We start from the raw sequence: 19,116 nt of genomic DNA on the forward strand, positions 1-19,116 counted from the left end.
CACATCCTAAAGCTGGATAACCTTGGCAGGCAAACTGGGGTCACTACTATCAAATTAGATACATCACTCACCACATACACACAAACACACATTCAATGCAAATCAGTCTATGTCTTTCTAAAAGGTTTTTATGTTTTCATCAACATAATACTTATCCAACACAACACATACCCAGTCACTGTACTGTGGGTACAGTGACTGTACCCAGTGTACTGTAACGAGGGTAAAAAAACTACAATTTTTTTCAAGTTTGAATTTGATTGAATTGCTTAACATTCAGAAGAATTTGAGCTAATGTCCCCTCAAATTAAAAGTTAAGCTAGAGCTTCATGATGTTTTTAGAATATAAACTGTTCTGTGCCTGTATGTGGATCCTTTACATGCTAATGTGAAGAGCTGATATAAGAATTGCTAGTAAATGGCACTCTTCAAACCCAAATATTGAAACTCATAAGCACCAAAATATAAATAAAACACTGTTTTTGTAATCAAAATGTTGTGCTTTCTACCCATAGAAAGGTTGGAAAGAATATTTGGAACCCAGATGTTCTTTGAGTCTATGAACTCACCACAGCACAACAACATAACATCAGTTCAAACTCAAACGAGATTTTGAAATGCTGAAGAGTGAAGAGCATTGGTTTTATTTGAATAGGCCCTTTTAACTAACTCATCTGTACTAAAACCAATGTAAAGAGCTTGCGTCTCTGAAGTTGAAGATGTGATAGAGTGATTAGTTGATGGTGCCTCTGACCAAAAAAAAAAAGGATACCTCCATAGTATGGGTCTTAGCAATGAGATGAAAAGAATGTCAACCTATTTTTAAATGTCACTGTCTCGTTTTGTTCTGAATCCCTGCTCTACTTTATGCCACAGATCTAAACTGGGTCAACATCACATGTGGTGCCCCGGTGGGCTCTTCAGTGTGTGTATGCATATGAGAGTGCTCAGGAGTTTGAGAGTGTTTGTGAACGTAGCAAACTGTGCCCATGTGCATCTTGGCATACGCTAACACTTAAGACGAGGTGTCTACGTTTTGCCTTAAGAGAATCCAAAAGGTAGTTAAACAATTCTGAATGAGTTTCTTAATTGTGGAATGAGAGTCCCACACCTAATGATTGTCTGTCATCTCCAATTAGAAGTGAGATTGCATGATCCTTATATTGTTTAAGTGTGTTGCTGTACTCAGTATCAGAGAAAAGAGCACTGGGTAGTATGAGTAGTATAGTGGGTTTGTGCTTTGCTATTGTGAGCTGTACTACAACAGAGAGACAGGGGTTGCCCTGCTGGAACTTTCAGATTAATAGACACTGATAATAACATACACAACTCACAGTGCGTCTGTCCCTAATGAAGATGGATCTAGCTGGGCCCGGGAGTGTACAGGCTCATGGGGTGGCAGCCTGCCAGTCACAGCCAAGTGACATCTGGGAACAGCTCAGTGCAAAGGGTGGGAGGGAGCTTCACTTGAGAGTACAATTTCATAACATTATCATGTTATATCACAATCCATTGTTGGTGGCTCATAAGATTAATGTCAGAGCAGGCAGTTATCACTCTTGTTGTTTAGAATTAATGTTCATAGTGAATTATTCATTTCATTTCATTGATTTGCGACGCAACTCATGCCGACAAATCTGACAGCGCAGGTTGACTCATGCAGAGTGCATCTAATCTGACTGAATTTGAGGAGTAGAGGAAAAGATATGCAGTGGAAAGAAAAAATTAAGAAAAAAGGATTCATTTTGCTGAAAAAAGGTCGCTTCTCAGAAAAATTCGAGTGAATTAATGTATAAATTTTCTGCTGGTTAGAAATTGGTCAAGAGGTGACCGCTACGTTTGGTCATGGGGTTCATCCCTGTAAGATATTAGAGCTCATTAGTGAAGAGCTGCAACCAGTGTTTGTGTGTGGAGACAGGTGGGCGGTAAGGTCACTTCCTCTGGCAGCTGTGGCAGGCATCACAGGGCAAGCACTGATGGGTGGTGGCATTGCCTCCTGTTGCATCAGTAATAATGAACAGCGACAGGCTCTCCACAGCCACAATAAATCACAGGCCACAGTAGAAATCCTGTAGACCAGGCCGTGGAGCTTGCTATCTCTGCTACTTGGAAGAGCCCAACATTTATTGGCTTGCTGGCTATGAGTAGACTATTTCTGTCACTCATTCACCGTTATCATACTGTACGCAGTCATCTGCTCTCAGATACTCATGCACTCTCGTTACCATGTGTAGCTCTGACTGTGACCTTTTTCTTTTTATAGGAACTACTACTGTTCCAGAAATTATAATAATAGTCAAAGTGTTGACTATAGCAATAATGAGATGTATGGGTTGGGGTTTATGGAGAGCTGCAGCCAAGGGTGAATTCTGAAGCAGGAAAAAATTGTACAAGCGTGAATACAGTGCGATTGACTCTTTCTCTGTCTTTGCCACATTCTCTTTTACCTCTTCACCAGCCAAACTTGCCCTGTGTGATATCCTTCCACTGTGTTCTGCTGCTCTGCAGCTTCCCTAATCTCATTTGCATTCCCTTAAAGCACACTTCCAATAAAGTCTCCCCCTCTTTTTTGTTTCTTCCTTCTTTCCTTCTGTTTCTTCAAATAGGTCTTTTTTCCCCTGTGTAACTCTTTTGGAGGGAATCTTATTCCCTATTGACTACACAGCCTATCCCTGCTCTCTCTGAGTCAGTAATCAAACACATCTGAGCTAATACACAGGCCATTACAAGAGCTCTGATGTTCCATCTGCACAGAGACAGCACAATGGTGTCATTATATAAACAGCCCTGCTACTGCAGCCAGCGAGATACTACCACATCAGAGCTCCAGCCTTAACTGACCTACCCTGTTAAATGGAGAAATGCTGAGATGATCTGACCTAAATGTGCTTGTGTTGTTGCTGCAAGCTTAACAATACTATCCATCCTGAATGACTGCTTTAGTGTTAAGATTACAGTAGGATATCACTTTTCTCTAGGGGTGTGACATGTGGGTTGTTGAGCATCAATGCAAATGTAATAGAATCAGGTTGTTGTGAAGGAATAATATCTAATGCTATTATGTTGTCTTTGCTAGTGATAGCCATGCAAAAAGGATTAGGGAGATTAGAGATAGACCTTACTGGAGGATAACAATAAAGGGGTTGGGAGAGCAGGGGTTTATCTAGGCTTGTATGGTATATTTCAGCAATAACAATTACTGAGTCTTTTTTGGGCAGCTTTTAAGTGTTCGCCGCTTTACAGTTTTATGATATTACGTACTAAAATAGCACAATTTCATATTTTCCCTTGTTGCATCTTTTGGAGCTGTGACCTAAAGAAACTCCTTCACATTATCAGATTATCAAGCTTATTTGACTGATCTGATCCATGTGCTCCATTATATTATGTTATGTAACTCTGACATGCAATACACTTTGAGTTGGGTTTATATTAATGCTTTGTCTAATTTGAATTATTAATTTATTAAAAGTGACTGTCATAGCATCCTGGTAAGCAGGATGGAAAGTAAAAGCAAAGCCTCCCTCTCAGCAAAGCTTTATGGTGGTGGTATCAATATTTCATGGTATCTCTACTACATTAAAATAAGTAGAATAATCATATTCCCTTTTGCAAGTAATTACTTTTATGGAGGTGAAATAGTAATTAATGTAGTCTATCTCTTTCTCATTTATTGTTACACTTCCTTGTATTGCTCCCTCTTGCCTAACTCAAGAGAGTACAAAAAGAGTATCAAGTGTGACAAAGCTTCAGCACTGATGAGTCAGAAGGAGAATTACTTAGAGGCCCAGAGGCGAAGCATAGGTTTCTGTAATTCCCTGAAGTCTCATCATACTCCACACAATACTACAAAGCTATCGTCGACTAAGTCTATTGATACTTTTCTCTGAAATAAAATACTTGCTTTTTTATGTTTTTTCCAATTTAAGCACAGGCCTGCTTGAACTAAGTTTGTACTTGAAATTCAAATGTTTAATGCAGCACTTTCTGATTTGTAAGTGAATGATTCCCATTCAGTTTTGTATGCTTGACTGTGTTGGCTGCTTGGAGGCAATCATTCCCTTCATAGCGGGAGCTTTGCTACTGAACAAACTATTTGTTGTTGAAGCATCTGAGGCATAAACATCAATCCTAATAACTGGAAATGCTGGTGCTTCATCATGAGATGCAAAAACTTCCCTTTGTATGAAGAAACTGACCATCATAATTTATTACTGTCAAATCTTTAAATCAGTCATGACCGTTTTCCCAGCTGAATAAATTTGTGTTTGTGTTTCCATGATCCGTGCGTTACCCATCATTGCCCTGCATGATTTTTACTTAAAGGGATAGTTCGCCTCTTTTGACATGAAGCTGTATGACATCCCGTACTAACAATATCGTGCATGAACATTGACTTACCTCCTACTGCGTCCTGTGAGCTGAGTTCTGGCCTTGTTTTGGTGTTGACGAAAGTAGTCCAGCTAGTTGGCTGGGGTTACAAAAAAAAAAAAGCGTTTTGCTTCTCAAAACAATATGCGTTCAAAAGAGTAATGCACTTGCCTCACAAAATCATTGTCCAGGAAAAAGTCAGACCTCACAATCGCTTGGCGCTATTTTCTCTCCCTTCGTATCACTGCACGCTGCCGCCTGCCGACAGCTGCGCCTGTTTCAAGGTGTAGACCGCGCAGACCGAAGCGTAGACCGTGCAGTCCCCTGCTTCTGAGCAGTAAACACCGTGAAACAGTAGCTCACAGTAGGGGGTAAGTCAATGTTCATAAACGATATTGCTAGTATGGGATGTCATACAGCTTCATGTCAAAAGAGGCGAACTATCCCTTTAAGCTAAGGTTTTTTTCCTGTTTAATTATACTAAAATGTTCATGTTTGATACAGTCACCAACACACATAGACTAAATCGACTCACACTTATCCTCATCTCTCCCACCTTGATTTCAGCTTTTTACTGTTGTGAGGAAGATGCAGCAGAGAGAAAGCCTGAAGCTGTAGCAGCTCTGAGAGTTGCACCAGCTTTTCTAATTATGCAGCAAAAACTGTCTATGTATACTCTTTGTTTTCCAGTCTTTTGATTCTGGTTGGGTAATGCTCCTAAATACCTCTTTCTTTAGCCCTGAAATGATTTGAGTGATGAAGTTATCATGAATGGTTCTTGTGACAGATACACACAGCCTTTTTAAGGACCCTCCCACCCTACATGAAAACAGCTTGTGACACCCTGTTCTTGGTGGGCACTTCTACCAATGTAAATCAGATCCTAATGTTCATCGTGATTATCGTAACGATCCAATAGAAGAGGATAATGAGGTTATTTTTCTTTGGATCAAGACAGCTCGTAAATTAATAGCTAAAGAAACAGAGTAGCATTTGAGGAAAGATGACAGAGCTGTTTACTTGAGTGTGACTCTGCTGCTGTTGGATGTAGAAATCCATGTTTTTCTTTGTGTTGATACAACTGACCATCATTTGCTTACCTTCCACCTCCTCTCCTTCTCATTTTCCTCAACTTTCCACCAGCGCTGTGAAATTGCCGTTCCATTCCCCCATTTTGCCAGCTCTGGCCTCATAGGGATATGATGTTCTTCTCTATTAGAACAGAAACAGTGATGATAATAATAGTGGATGCGATCAGTGCAAAAGGTCAGTCTCTGGCCTCAGGCATATAACATCCTCCAGTAGGGAGAGCATGAAGGGCGAAGACACCCATCTCTCACCACCTAAAGACCCCTAACCTTCCTTCACTCAGAGGAAAACAGACATATAGTTACAGGAAGAAGATAGACTTTCTCCTTTGCCTTCACTTCCTGCTTTTTTACTATATCTTTGCTGTTCTAACTTGGTTATTTCTAGCCCCCCCCCCCCCCCTTTTTTTTTCTTTACTGCCTTTGCTCATCTTGCTTCTTGTTTATTTGTTACTCAGGCTGCATGTGTGCTTCTTTTGTTTTTCCCTGTCTTCATCTCTTCATTCCTTTGTTTAATCATCCTTGTTTGTCCTCTTCCCTTCACTAGCTACCCAGTTATTCCTCCTTCTTTTTTTCCTTCTCACTTCATAGCACATTGAAATTGAATATTGTGTAATGCCAACTTGTTTTTTGTACACCATGCATTTTTTTTCTCCTCTGTGCCCCCCAATATCAGGCCAGCTCTTTCCCTCTGAGAATGAGTGCTGGGAATGGGAGATGTTGTTGAAAAGTACAGACAGAAGAAAAGTCAACATGAATTAAAAGTGCAAAAGTTACTGAAAAACATGGATGCCTGCCAATGGATAGGATTGAATCGCTTCTTGACCTCTCATATTGTAATAAAGTGATATCAGGTGGAAAGAAGACCATAACTGAGGCTTCTACAGTTCCACATGGTCTACTCCTGTATTTTGTCTGCTTTTCCATTGACTGAACTTTCAACAACTAACCACAATAACATGCTTTATCTTTCTTTTCTCTCCTGCTCCTCTTCTGAGTGTGTCCTTTACTATCAACTGCTTGTTATAGAGAATTGTCCCAAACAAACTCTCTCAAGGCAAACTCAGCACAAGGTGCATTACTGTAGATATAGTGTGTGTATCTGTGTGTGTTGAGCATACCATAGAAATAAATGCTGATGTAAAGTACAGCTGCTGCATTGTGCTTTGTTCTGCTTGTCTGTTTTCTCCTTCTCTGCTATTTGCCATCTGCATCTCTCTGTTTCTGTCTTGCTTGTACTCTACAACATCCAACATACTAATCCATGCAGTGACACCCAGGCAGGTCTGCGACTGTGGGCTGGCATTGCCACTGGGGAGGAGGTTAAATATCAGAAAAGGTCACAAGAAGGAGGGGCTGAAGAAGTCTAGGGAAAGCCAAATAAAGGAAATGATGAAGAGAGGGGGTGAAGCCATCCAGTTGCTCAAGACTTTCCATCTTTTCTACCTGGGAAGGAAAACTCGGCCATTACTGCTATTTATTTATTACAAATGTATTATGATGAAAAGATTCCATAAAGTAAAAATCAAAGAACTTTAAAAATCCCGAGTAATTGTTTCATTTAGATTCAAATTTGTAATCAGCACGAGGATTATAGTTGATTAGTTTTGCAAAACTGTCTCCATGGTTTGATAATTCCATGCTTTTTGAGAACATTTCACAGGCTGTAGTATTTGCTTATTCCAGCACATTTAACAGATTCATGCATGCATTATTCAAACAACCAAGTGAGAGTTTATTTCAAGGTTCCAAAAGACGATATGAAACACATCAAATTGGATTTATTCTGTTTTTATTATTGTGGTAGTCTTTTTGAGGGACATTGTGCATCAAAGGTATAAATTGTATTTTAAGGCCAGAACGTTGTAAATAAACTAAGTGAACTTTTTGTTGAAATTTCACCTTCAAAATGGTGAATGTTGAATCTTTCCCAGTTGCTTACTTAGACTTAATTTGGCTTTTTTATATATTTCTAAATGTCATTTCACATATTTCTGAAAAAAATGGGTGAAGTCTGGCTCAGTTTTTCTCACATTATTTTCAGAACAGAGTCAAAGTTTGTCACAGAATTATTGTAAGAAATATTTTGAATATCTCATTTGGGTACAAACAAACTACAACCAAAATGAATGTTTTTAGGAATCATGTGATCTTTTTATCAGTCTCTAAATAAGAGATTAACAAACTCTGTTTAAAACAAACAAAGTTTGCTGTGCTTTTATTTTTTATTTTATCTAAGTACTACTGATGTATGAAAAAAAGACTCATCTGAAAAATATTTATTGTAAAATTACTTATTGAGAATCACTATGAACAGATCAAATGAAATGTAATTAATGGATATCACCATAAATCTTTTCGAGTTGATTACTCACATGTGTGCTCTCATGAGAACTTAACAACCTGAACACCCATAAAATGCAAACCTCATAGATATTCCTATCAATGAATCATTTTGGATATGTTATTGGATTCTAAGTGAATTAATGTAACACCATGAACTTGTTATCTGACAAATTGGGACCTGATGATCACAGTGTAACTGATGCTTGATGTTCACTACAGTGGGCATTTTCATGCATAAAGAAGGGGTAGGGGTGTATTAGTACTAGTATTCCCTATACTATATTTAGTCACAGAATGTTCATGACCGGGATCCCAGAGGGGGTTAGCACATGTCCACCAATTTCCTTAGTTTTGGATCCTCTGTTACTTTGAAGTAAGATAATGCAAAGGATATGGTTGCAGTTGAGGTTTAATTTACCCTATGTGTGGACCATCTATAAATTGATTTTTTTTTTTTATTGTAAAGTTTTGGTAGTTTATCAGGATAATGGAGTTACCAGTCAACTAACTTATACCCTCCTACAGTTTAATTATATAAAGGGACACAGCAACCCCACATACACACATAATTCACCCCCACACAGATGCCGACCAATCTGTCTGTTTCATCAGCAAGCTCAGCAGGAGGAGTATTAGCTATAACAATACCATCTCTACTGTTTTCTGTTTTTCATCCCCTGCAGGCTCTACTGTCAAAGAATCCGAGCTCAAGTTCCAGAATGTGATTTATGTCATTAGGCAAATGAGATGTGTGAGCCCTACAGCACTGCTGACAGTTACCACTTTTCACTGTCTCGATTTGTATACGTGGTCGTGCCTGTAAACACATGCATAACCCCACATGGAAGACATGCATTTTCACTTGAATAAAATCCTGCTAACAGCCCTCAAACATATGTAGTGTGTCGGATTCAATCAAGCGTTTAGACACTTTCGAGTGATGAGCTGGTTGTGTCAACAGCAGTTTTCATGCCATCAAGCATAAAATGGCCTCACATCTGCTTTCTGCACATTTCTCTTGACCACCATAGGGGGAGCCGCTCTTTTCTCCTCCCTTCTATTCCTGCTCATAACGCAACATTGACTTTGCAATACTGATTGTGAGCCTCTTTTTGTTTTTATCATATACGCTGTTGTAGTAAATGCGAGAAAAAGTCTGCATTTTAGAACAATAACTCGTTTTAATTTTCAATTTTTCATGACTTTTTTATGATTTTCAATTATTCTTACCTCTGTGCTATCTCTAATTTCCCTGCCAGCAGGATCTCCCTGGGGGAGGGTGTAAGCTGAGAAAAGTGCCACCACACTCACCTGTGCCTGCTGACCCCCTCTAAGCTTGAGTGCCATCCCTTGCCCTGCTCCCTGCTCAGCCTCAACATGGCTCTTGGGGTCTGGATCTTCTTCATCTCAGCTGTGGCTTTCAGCAACATTTCTCCATCCTCACAGGGTAGGTTTTAAATATATTAACAGTTTGTGGTGCATTTTTTGCTAAACATATATTGATATACAAGTGAACATACTCATTTTATCTGCCTTCAGAGTTTATACTGCTTCTTTGGATATATAATTTGCATAATCTTGTATTGATTCACTGACCTAGCTTATAATGTTGCGCATCAGCTCCTGTTAGGTTCACTGTTCCCTGCAGCTGGCCTGACCGGTTTATTGCAAATGAGGATGTAATATTTATAATGTTAGTTATGTGGTGAAGGTTGTAAGTATATTGACTTGCTGGCCAGATTAGAAATGCTGCACTTGATTTACCAATCAAGTATGTGAGCGAGGTGGAAAGCACATGTGAGAATGTCAATAAAATTTATTGTCATGTTGATGTTAGTTGGCGCGTGGCAAAAGAATAAGAGGGAATCCGTGCATGTAATGGTGCCATATGTGTGACCTTCTTGAATGTGCCATGTAACATAAAATATTGCATTTTGTGTTTGTGTGTGTGTTGGCTGTTTGTAAGCCTGGCAGCAGGTGACCTGGTTGGGCTGAAGTGAAGCTGGAGACTGTGTGTATGTGTTGGAAGATGTGTATGAGGGAAGCGGCAGAGATTTTAGGGAGGAGGGAAAGGAGGGGCTGTTGGGTGTCCTGCTAGTAGCCTGCCACACAGATAGCAGCATACCATCTGCTGTGTGTTCTCAGTCAGCTCTGTGCCAAAAAGCTGCTGGGTGATGGACAGCTAGGATGAGGAGGAGGAGCTTCAGTGAGACGTGGTCACCACAGGAAGTGGTGTCTGGTGACGAAGGAGGACTAGCAGAATATGCAGGAGATATAATGACAATAAAATGAATATTTTAAATTTTATACCTATAATGGCTGTGGCATTCCCACGGTTAAAGCTCTATTTTGGGATGTATGGTTCTAATTTGAGTTGATAAATGACTAAATGGACTATACTTGTATAGTGCTTTTCTAGTTTAGCTGACCACTCAAAGTGTTTTTATACTAGTCACATTCACCCATTCACACACACACACAAACACTCATATAGCACGTCTGGAGCAACATATGGAGACTACACAGTGCTTTCGTCTACACATTCACACACATTCATACATAGAGGGACAAATTGTCAACCTGGGGTTCAGTGTCTTGCCCAAGGATGCTTCGGCATGTGGCCCAGGGAAGCCAGGAGTCGAACCACCAACCTTCCGATTGGAAGGCGACTGCTCTTCCTCCTGACACAGCTGCCCCGTTGGTTCTGTTTTTTTAAAGCCTTAATCTTAATTTTGAAGCTTTCATAACTCTGAATATCCGTACATTCTGCTCCACACATTTGGCCTGTGAAATAATGTTGGTTTGTGTTTGTTTGTATGTGTGTGGGTGTCAACATTTCTATACAGATAAGCCTCCAACTGTCCGTGTGACCTGGCATTATTATTAATGCATTAATAGTCAAATGCACACTGACACATGCTCATGCCCACCAACACTGTTTTGGTGCTCATAATTTTGGCAGTCAAAGTTTGGCAGGAATTCATTCTTTCTATTGTAATGTGACCAGAGGAGCAGGAGAGAAAAAGAAAAGAGAACAAGGGAAGTAGGGCCTAAAGGAATGGAGCTGGGTTTTGATGTGATGAGAGCTGTGAAAGGCAGTCTCAGACTAATCAAAGCTAATTTGGAAGCCTACATGAGCCTCACACATGGTTTCACTGTCTAATGTGTACTCCTGCTCACCCTCGGTTTCCTGACTAATCTACTACACTTTAACCTCACTCTGCTACTGGCTGTACATTAGAATATTTACCCCAGACTCTGACACATTTATCCTCATCTTGAAGCAGCTTGGTGCAAATGTTGCCAAGCGACAGGAGCTTAGTACACATACTTCTTTCCTCCTCTTTCCCACAAAAATGATCTCACATTGTGAGTATTTATCCCTTTAAATCACTCTGTTATTCGTGATTTGTTAAATGAAATAAAAAAATATATTCAAGTGGTGAATAAAAACTAACAGCATCCTTAGGAAATAAAGTCATATAATAATAGTGTTGTATACACTGTAGAAATTCCCTCCAACCCTGTGTGTGCAGGGTCCCCAACAGACTGAGACGCATACCTCGACAAATCAAATGTCCCGCTGATTCCACAGAATGCATGAGAAAGTACCACCCTTCATACCCAGTGATGTTGATCTGAAAGCCTATTAGGCTTGCTTAATGTGGCAGGCTTTGCAGGCAGCTGTGCTGTGTGTGATGAAGCTCTGACAGAACTTTCATTTGGCAAAGTGAAAGCATTGGTGTGCATGCATGAGTGTTTGCGTGCACTAGTGGTGGCAAACGGATCGTTGCAAGGTTGTTTGTAGGTATTTACTTTCAGACTGCAATTTGGGAATTTGCAAATAATACTGCATATGTGCATGTACACTATGTACATGAGTGTGTGGTGATATGTACATGACAAGAAACGTAGGTGTTTCTTCATGTTTGTATGTGTGTACGTGTATGTGTGTGTGTGTGTGTGTGTGTGTGTGTGTGTGTGTGTGTGTGTTTGTGCGTTGCACTCATACTTGAATGCCAGTGCCAGCTGACTGGTTGAATCTGTTCTCATCTCCCCTGTATTTAAGCCTTTGCTCTCAGATCAGTGGTGTGGAAAGGCCCCTGGCCCTTAAGTGCACAGGCAGACATTTTTATCTGTCTGCCCCTCCTCTTCAGCTTTTTTCTCCTGTGCCTATTCCCCAGAACAGTGGCTTTTATTTAAGGATATGGGACCAGCTGTTTTTACACTTATTCTCAACAAAGTGCCTAGTCTCTCAGCTGACCTTTGATGGTGACAGAATGTCTTGATCCAGACTGATCCTGATCTATTCGTTAGGACTGTATAAGGCAGGTATAAGCAGGTATTTTCACAGGAGGGCACATGAAGAATTAACTATGCCTTTGTGAACCTGCTGAGTGCTATATTTAGAATTCAGAAACAAGATCTGAAGAAATGTTGACCTGCAGCCAATGCTGAAGCAAGTTCAATGTTGAATTTGGGATGAAGAGAGAGAGAATACTTTCAGTCCTGCAATCCTATAGTATTAAAGTTATTATTTCAAAACTGTGACCTACTCACAAATTCATAAGAATCGATCCTCCAACAGGCTCGGAGCAATAATATTTTGATAAGAAGCAATAAAGCATTAATGCTGCTAACTTTGCTACATGCACTTAGGTTCTCGTTTTAAAATTTGCTAAACACCATATTGTATTATCTCAATATATGTTTTGGGAGCTCAAAGTTCTATTCCCTCTTTTTTACCGACAAGTGTGTCTGTAAAACTGAGCAGTCAGTTTTATGTTTTATGTGAGCAAGGACTATTTTGCATGGCATTCGTTGATCAGAATCAGGTGACACCAGAATAAATCTGATATTTTTGAATAAGTCGTTGACATAAATATTATCACAGCCTTGTTTTGCAGAAAATATGTTCAAATACAGCTAACTTGCATCAGTTAGACCCTCACTTCAAGTAATACTTGCTTGTTTTTATATACAGTGGACAAGTAGGAAGTATACTGAAAATGCTGAAATTGAAATGTTTTCTGCAGTACAACACCATTTGAGTCTTTTATGCTTATCTTTATCAACTTGCTGCATGTTTTCATGGTTAGGAAAAGTCCGCTCTAATTAGAATATGTTAATCATTTAAGAAAAGCCTAAATCTTTCCAAAACTGTTTATCTGTTTATTATGAACCTGAATACAGATACGAGGCTGGATTTGAATGGAAGTTGCTGGTGTGACAATCATGGTCTTCATATGTCCACAATTATTTTACAACTTCAGCGCAGTGTGTAAATATTGCACTTCATCAAAATGACGTTGCCTCTGAAAATAATACAGCCAGCGATTACAGTTGCCACCACTCTGTAATTGGAAAAACTGTTTAGTAATATATGAACGTAATTTCTTGGAGACAGGGTTGTTATAACCTGTCAGGATCCCATTTTCTTTTCATTGCTCTTACCTCCTACACCTGCTACAGTTAACGCTGTGCTGATTTATTATTTCTAATTCATCCTACATGGTACCTTTAGTGTTGTGATCAGGATCAGTTCTGTCGATTTTACATCTTGCTGATATGTAAGTTAATTTAGCAATGAATTCACATGGGAGTTTTACCATATACAACAGTACAACTATGGGTTGCATTGTATGTATTATAACTGTTCCAAGTATGACTTATGCACAACCGAAATGATAAAAATGTAATCAGTACAAGGAAGTTATATTTTTCCATAATTTTTAGCTATCAGAAATGGCTGGTTTTGTGTTCTTCGGGTAAAACAAAGGCTCTAATTTTTCTAAAAATAACCTTTTAATGTGTTTAACCATATTTTTTTTCCTCTTTCATAAATATGAAATCTACAGGCTTCACTGACACTAATTGCTAATCCAGGGGCTTATGAATTTTGCGAATCATCTGGATTTTGTAATAAAGAACTGCTGTAAAGCCTTTGTTCATACTGTTTCTCTCAGTGCCACTTGTGTGTTTTCAGGCTTTTGTTGCTTCCAAATCTTATTAGCAACAGTCAGTGCTTCTCACTTCTCAAAGTCCTAACACTCGCCTCTCATTTTCATCGAATCTCTCTTCTGTCTCTCCCCTAACACCTCAGCTATTATTCCCCTTGTCTATGTTGTGATGTCCTACACCCCCCCCTCTCCCTTTTTATCCTTTTTCCAACACTGTTTTCTCTCCTTATTTTAACCCTCCCCAGCCTGTCACTCTACCCCCACATTATATCCAGCCCCCCTTCTTGAGATTAACCCTCCCACCTCCTCTGTTTTCCTTTCCTTACCCTCTGCCCACCATCTGTTAACAGCACACATCTCTTCTCGCTGTCATTCTTCTCTCTTTCCTATCACTCTGCTTTACCTCTGTCTTTCTTCTGTCATCCCTCCTTTGCTGCCTCCCTCTTCGCACTGATGCCCGGGGTTGCTGTGCTCTTCAAAGCCCTTGGCTGTGAGCAGTAGATCACAGAAAGGCCTGTGTGAGTGAAAGGTTAATGGATGGCCTTTGAACATATATTGGGAGTAGGGGGTGGTTGGGCAAAAAGAGATAGAGGCCTGAGCAGAGTGGCGGTTTGTTCTCTTCAACCTCCCTTTGAAGATGACGCAGGCTTCTCTCATGTGTCTGCACTTGTGTACAGGGGTTGTGTTTTTTTGTTTATTCATTCATTCACAGCGTTACTGCCAGTGTGTTTTTGTCCATTTTGTTTGTGTTTACTTGTAGCTGTGTGTGTGCAGGGACATGTTAGTTTGTGTACATTGATTTCTGTACTGCAAACAACCGATTACAGAAAAGACTGTGTCCTTGCCTGTGCAGCAGTGTGATGACTCTTTCTGCTCCGGCCTTGCTGTGTAACTTTGAAGCTTTGTAGCCGTGAAGGACTCTCAGAGGCTGCTGGTCTGAGAGTGTACTCAGAAGTGCCTATATGTGCCATGTGCCCAAGAATGTGTGCATTAGCTTCTCCAATTTTCTTTTTTTAAATGCAGATTGATAATTACGAGCAGCAGCTTAAGGCTAGCAGCCAAGGGCAAAAACAGAGAAATATGCAGGGAGGGGTGGATGAGAGTGGTGAGGCTAGTAAAACAGTGAGAGAGAATAAAGAAATTTAATACAATGGGAAGTGAAGATGGAAAAAAACTGGAACTGAAGGGATGGGAGAGAAGAGAAATTTAGACAGAGAGAACAAGGAGAGGGTGCACAGGACTTGTACAGAGGCTAAATGAGAGTTTGCGAGTGGAATAAATTGGATGAGGGATTGAGGGATGGTACTGAAGAGAGAAAGACAAAACACAAAGTTCATTGCACTACAGGTGAATTAGATGGCATGCACATATTATAGAAATTATGTGGGGCTTTACAGCCAAATTCATTTTTGATTAACAAGAGCTCCCAAAATACTACACAGTTTAGGTAACTATATACACTGGCAGCAGATCGATCAGCTCATACACTCACTGTGAAAATACACACATACACACACTGCCATGTCCAAACCTTTGGCTGAGTGTATAAGAAGGTTAATTAAGTATCTAATGTAGTGGCAGAGCTGGGCTTTGACACTCATCTCTCCTAACAGGTCTCTGGATGCGACTTGCAACTTTTCCAAATGGACACATCTTTCTGACAGCTGTTCCACCCTCTCTGCTCCACACTGTATCTCTCACTTTCCCTCTCTCTTCTCATTACTTTCGTCTCTCACCATCTTCTACGCTTCCGTATATCTGCTTCTCTGTCTTTGATCCATTTCTCACCCTTCTGACTGTTTGCTTGCAGCACCTGCAGTTTTACTCCACCACAGTATTTATATGAATCTAGGTCTGACTCATTGTCTGGTGGCTTGCCTCCTGCTATATGTGGTGGAAACAGAGGACAGAATAGACTTGTGCTGGCCCTGTAGCATAGCTCCTCTCCCCAGGGAGATGAAGAATACTTTACACCTAGTCAATCTCCTACTTTTTTTAATTTTATTTGGGCTACACTGTTTCCCCTCCATTGAGCCACTTTTATTGCATAATTAGATGCCAGGACCAGCAATGAATTGGTTTGACAGTATGAGCACATCTAGTCTCGCCCTCCCTCACAAATTTGTGTGTGTGTGCTTGTGTGTGTTGTTCAGAGTCTCAGTGGCTTTTTCACTGCCAATCTTAATCCCTCTGCTTTGCCTGCAAGTTCCCCCCAGAGCAAAGTTTGTCAACACACACTGGGAACTCTTGAGGTTGAGGATGGATGAGGGTTAGCGCTTGTGTCTATCTGCCTGCAAGAAAACTTGCGTGAATGTACATCATTACAAATGTCCGTCAGTACATTGTAGTGAGTATGTGTTGCAAGAGGGGTGTGTATTAAGTTCTTTTGTGAATGATGTAATATTATGGGCTGAGGTGTAATTCAAATCAGTTTGAGGACTGGGCTGTTGAGTCCTAACATTAAGAAGGTCTAACACAAATCTGTCTGCCCATTATCTTTTTATGTTGGTGACCTTGAACCTCCACAAAGAACCGTTCTTATACTTATCTTTTGCCAGCTTCTTTTTTGAAGTTTTCTATCTTTTTCAATTGTTACCGTCTTATTTGCGCTGTCATTTTATTTCTCCCTGTGTGTGTGTTTAGTGTGATTCGGCTCCATCAGAGAGGATGTGTATCATTTTGGCACTGTTTTGTGTTCTGACCTTATAGCAAGGCTGGTGACTCCCCATACAGTCACTCCTCATCTCATCTTCTCTGTCTTCTTTGCAAGTAGCAGACAGGCAGAGGGGTCAGAGATGAGAGTGTCCTAGCTTTGAGGCCAGTGCTACGTCCTTCCATTTATACGCACAGACACGTGCCCACACACCCCCTCCGCACACACACATTATCCCAGAAGCTCACTCAGCCCCCAGCCCTTGCACTGTCATGTTAGGCCTTTAGGTTTGTCTCAGAGTGTCACTTTGTCACAACTTCTCAGCTTGAAAGCTGCCTGATTCTGACAGTTCTGGCCGCATCGCCTCAGCTTGTCTGTGGTGACAGGCCATGCTCCAGCAAGTCATTACGCTAACTCGCAGTGCTAAGTGAGTTGCTAAGATGCACTGCTAAGCTGATAAAGTGTTGTAGAAATTGGACACCTTGATTCTCAGCCAGAGAGGGATTCCCATCACTGAGACCTCTCAGTTCTGTCCAGTGACTGTAAAATTACTTGTTCTTTCTTGCAGCTTTACTTATAAGCCTGAAAACCATGAAGGAGTTACCCCCATTTTAGCCAGTGCTAATGATGAAGGTATATGTAGATATATGCAGTATCATTTTAATATTTCAATTCTACATCTGGGCAAAAGAAAGATAATTGCCTATTAGCTCACATGCCTTGACTTAAAGTTCATTTTAAAGATTGTGATATAACAAGAATCCCACCTCATCTGCAGTATGACCAGTTTCTCAACTACCGATGCTGCTTGATGAGAATGTTCTGTGGCACTATGATTCTGTGTTGTGCTAATGGTTGGCATTAAGGGATGACTGCTGGAACAGACATAGGGGCTAAGAGGCGCTGATCACATTTTGGGCCCCAAAAGACAGTCTGCCAGTTAGCAAGTCTGCCACAGGGCCACAGAGCTCCACTTGTATAATCCCCTTTTGTGACTCAATTGCAAAGTTGCTGGCAACCTGCAAGGCCAAGCCTTTTCACTCAATTATTTCTGAGAAAACACATTATAGAGCTTTAGCAATAACACAGTCTAAGGTCAAATTATCAAAGCACTTTGTTGAAATCATGGTGCTTTTTGGCATTTTGCTGACGATGGGAAGTTTTTGGTAATGTTTCAGTGAAGAAAATTCTTTGTCTATTCATGATGTGAACTAAAATGTCATCAATTTCTGCTTAATTCCCCACTTAATCCAATTCAGGGTTGCGGGGTGGTTGGAGCCTATCCCAGCTGTTAGGGATACAGAGGAAGGGTTCACCCTGGACAGGTTGCCAGTCCATAGAGACAAATGGGACACACAACCGTGCACGCTCATACTCACTCCTTGGGACAATTTAGAGTCACCAACTAACCTAACATGCTTATTTTTGGATGGTGGGAGGAAGTTGGAGTATCCAGAGAAAATCCACATGTACACAGAGAGAAGATGCAAACTCCACACAGAAATGCCCCAGCTGGGATTTGAACCTGGAACCTAATTGCTATGAGGCAATGGTTCCAACCACCACACCATTGTGCTGCCTGACTTTATCTTTATATGCATTCAATTAATAATTTTATTAGCCTCAACAGTGACATAGCAAAAACTGTTTTTTTAAAGTGAAAAATTCAATTAAAATAAAAAGGGATTAGGGGGGAGTTTGTCAAAAAGTTAATCACCCTCAGACCACAGGGGAAACAAATTTCTGATGTGATAAAATGAAAACTGAACAGTTTGGCTGTAGTTTCCTGCTTGTGTTGAAAGACTACAGTTGGCAGTAAACATTAGATTATTGATAACATCTCTGCAGTTAAATATGGTGATGACAGCATCAATCTATAGCCCCTTTCACACTGCGACCCGCTACCTTAGCGGGTCCAAATTGCACCTTCGACCCGCGTTGAGCAATGTGAACGCTTGGCGTGTCAGGGTGACCCGTGTCGCCTGAAGCCGAGTTCAGGGGGCGTTGCCTAGTGGCAGAGCGTCACACGAAATACATAAAATGCTGGGCGTGTACAATGACGTAGGCACAAGCCATGCGTCGGAGGTAGGGTTAAATACACCTGTCTGCATCAAATTTTTCAAACAAACGATGGCGGGACACCTTGAGATATCGTTTATGCAATTGTATATGCAGTTCATGGAGATGTTACTTTACGGTGCGTGGGAAACCGCGCTCTCCCATCTTTCTCGCCAGCCCTTCCAGCAGAGGTCCATATTTCACCGTCCCCGAAATGTGGCGGAAAATAACGTCCTCTGTTCGGGGGCTGAGGAGCTCGCGGACCTCCTTGTCTCCCCAGTTGGCCATATTAAAAAATGTCTCCAACTTGATGTAGACTAAAACAGATTAAAACTTGTACTCACCTGTCGCTGTTGTTCTGAATCAGCTGTCCATTCTGTATTTTAAACTCCTCACGTCACGCCACGCCCACGTCCGACCCGCGTCGATTGCGTTCACATCAAACTCGGCTCGACAAAAAGACTAGGGTCCGACGCGGGTCGAAAGGCGAGTCGAGTTGACGCGGCAGCCCGGGTCGGCAGTGTGAACACAACAGCGGACACGCTAAATTCGCGAATTAAACGCGGGTTATTCGGCAGTGTGAAAGGGGCTTATGTTAGTGTCTGTCTGTAAGACTGTCAGGATAAAGAATAAAATAATT

At 40.8% G+C, this 19,116-nt stretch overlaps 1 protein-coding gene across 3 annotated transcripts in view; it reads left to right on the plus strand.

The window, feature by feature from the left end:
- adgrl1a (adhesion G protein-coupled receptor L1a) overlaps window positions 1-19,116 on the plus strand; it is a 95,844-nt gene that overhangs the window by 33,182 nt on the left and 43,546 nt on the right. For 2 of the 3 annotated variants that reach the window (XM_075454761.1, XM_075454763.1), the window contains exon 2: window positions 9,065-9,252. In XM_075454761.1, coding sequence (XP_075310876.1) covers window positions 9,183-9,252 — 70 coding nt within the window. In that variant the 5' untranslated portion in view covers window positions 9,065-9,182. The remainder of the gene's footprint in view (window positions 1-9,064; window positions 9,253-19,116) is intronic. The other variant, XM_075454762.1, reaches the window with a different exon arrangement.

The sequence above is a fragment of the Odontesthes bonariensis genome, chromosome 21 (genome assembly GCF_027942865.1).
Source record: "Odontesthes bonariensis isolate fOdoBon6 chromosome 21, fOdoBon6.hap1, whole genome shotgun sequence".
In the NCBI taxonomy this organism is placed as follows: Eukaryota; Metazoa; Chordata; class Actinopteri; order Atheriniformes; family Atherinopsidae; genus Odontesthes; species Odontesthes bonariensis.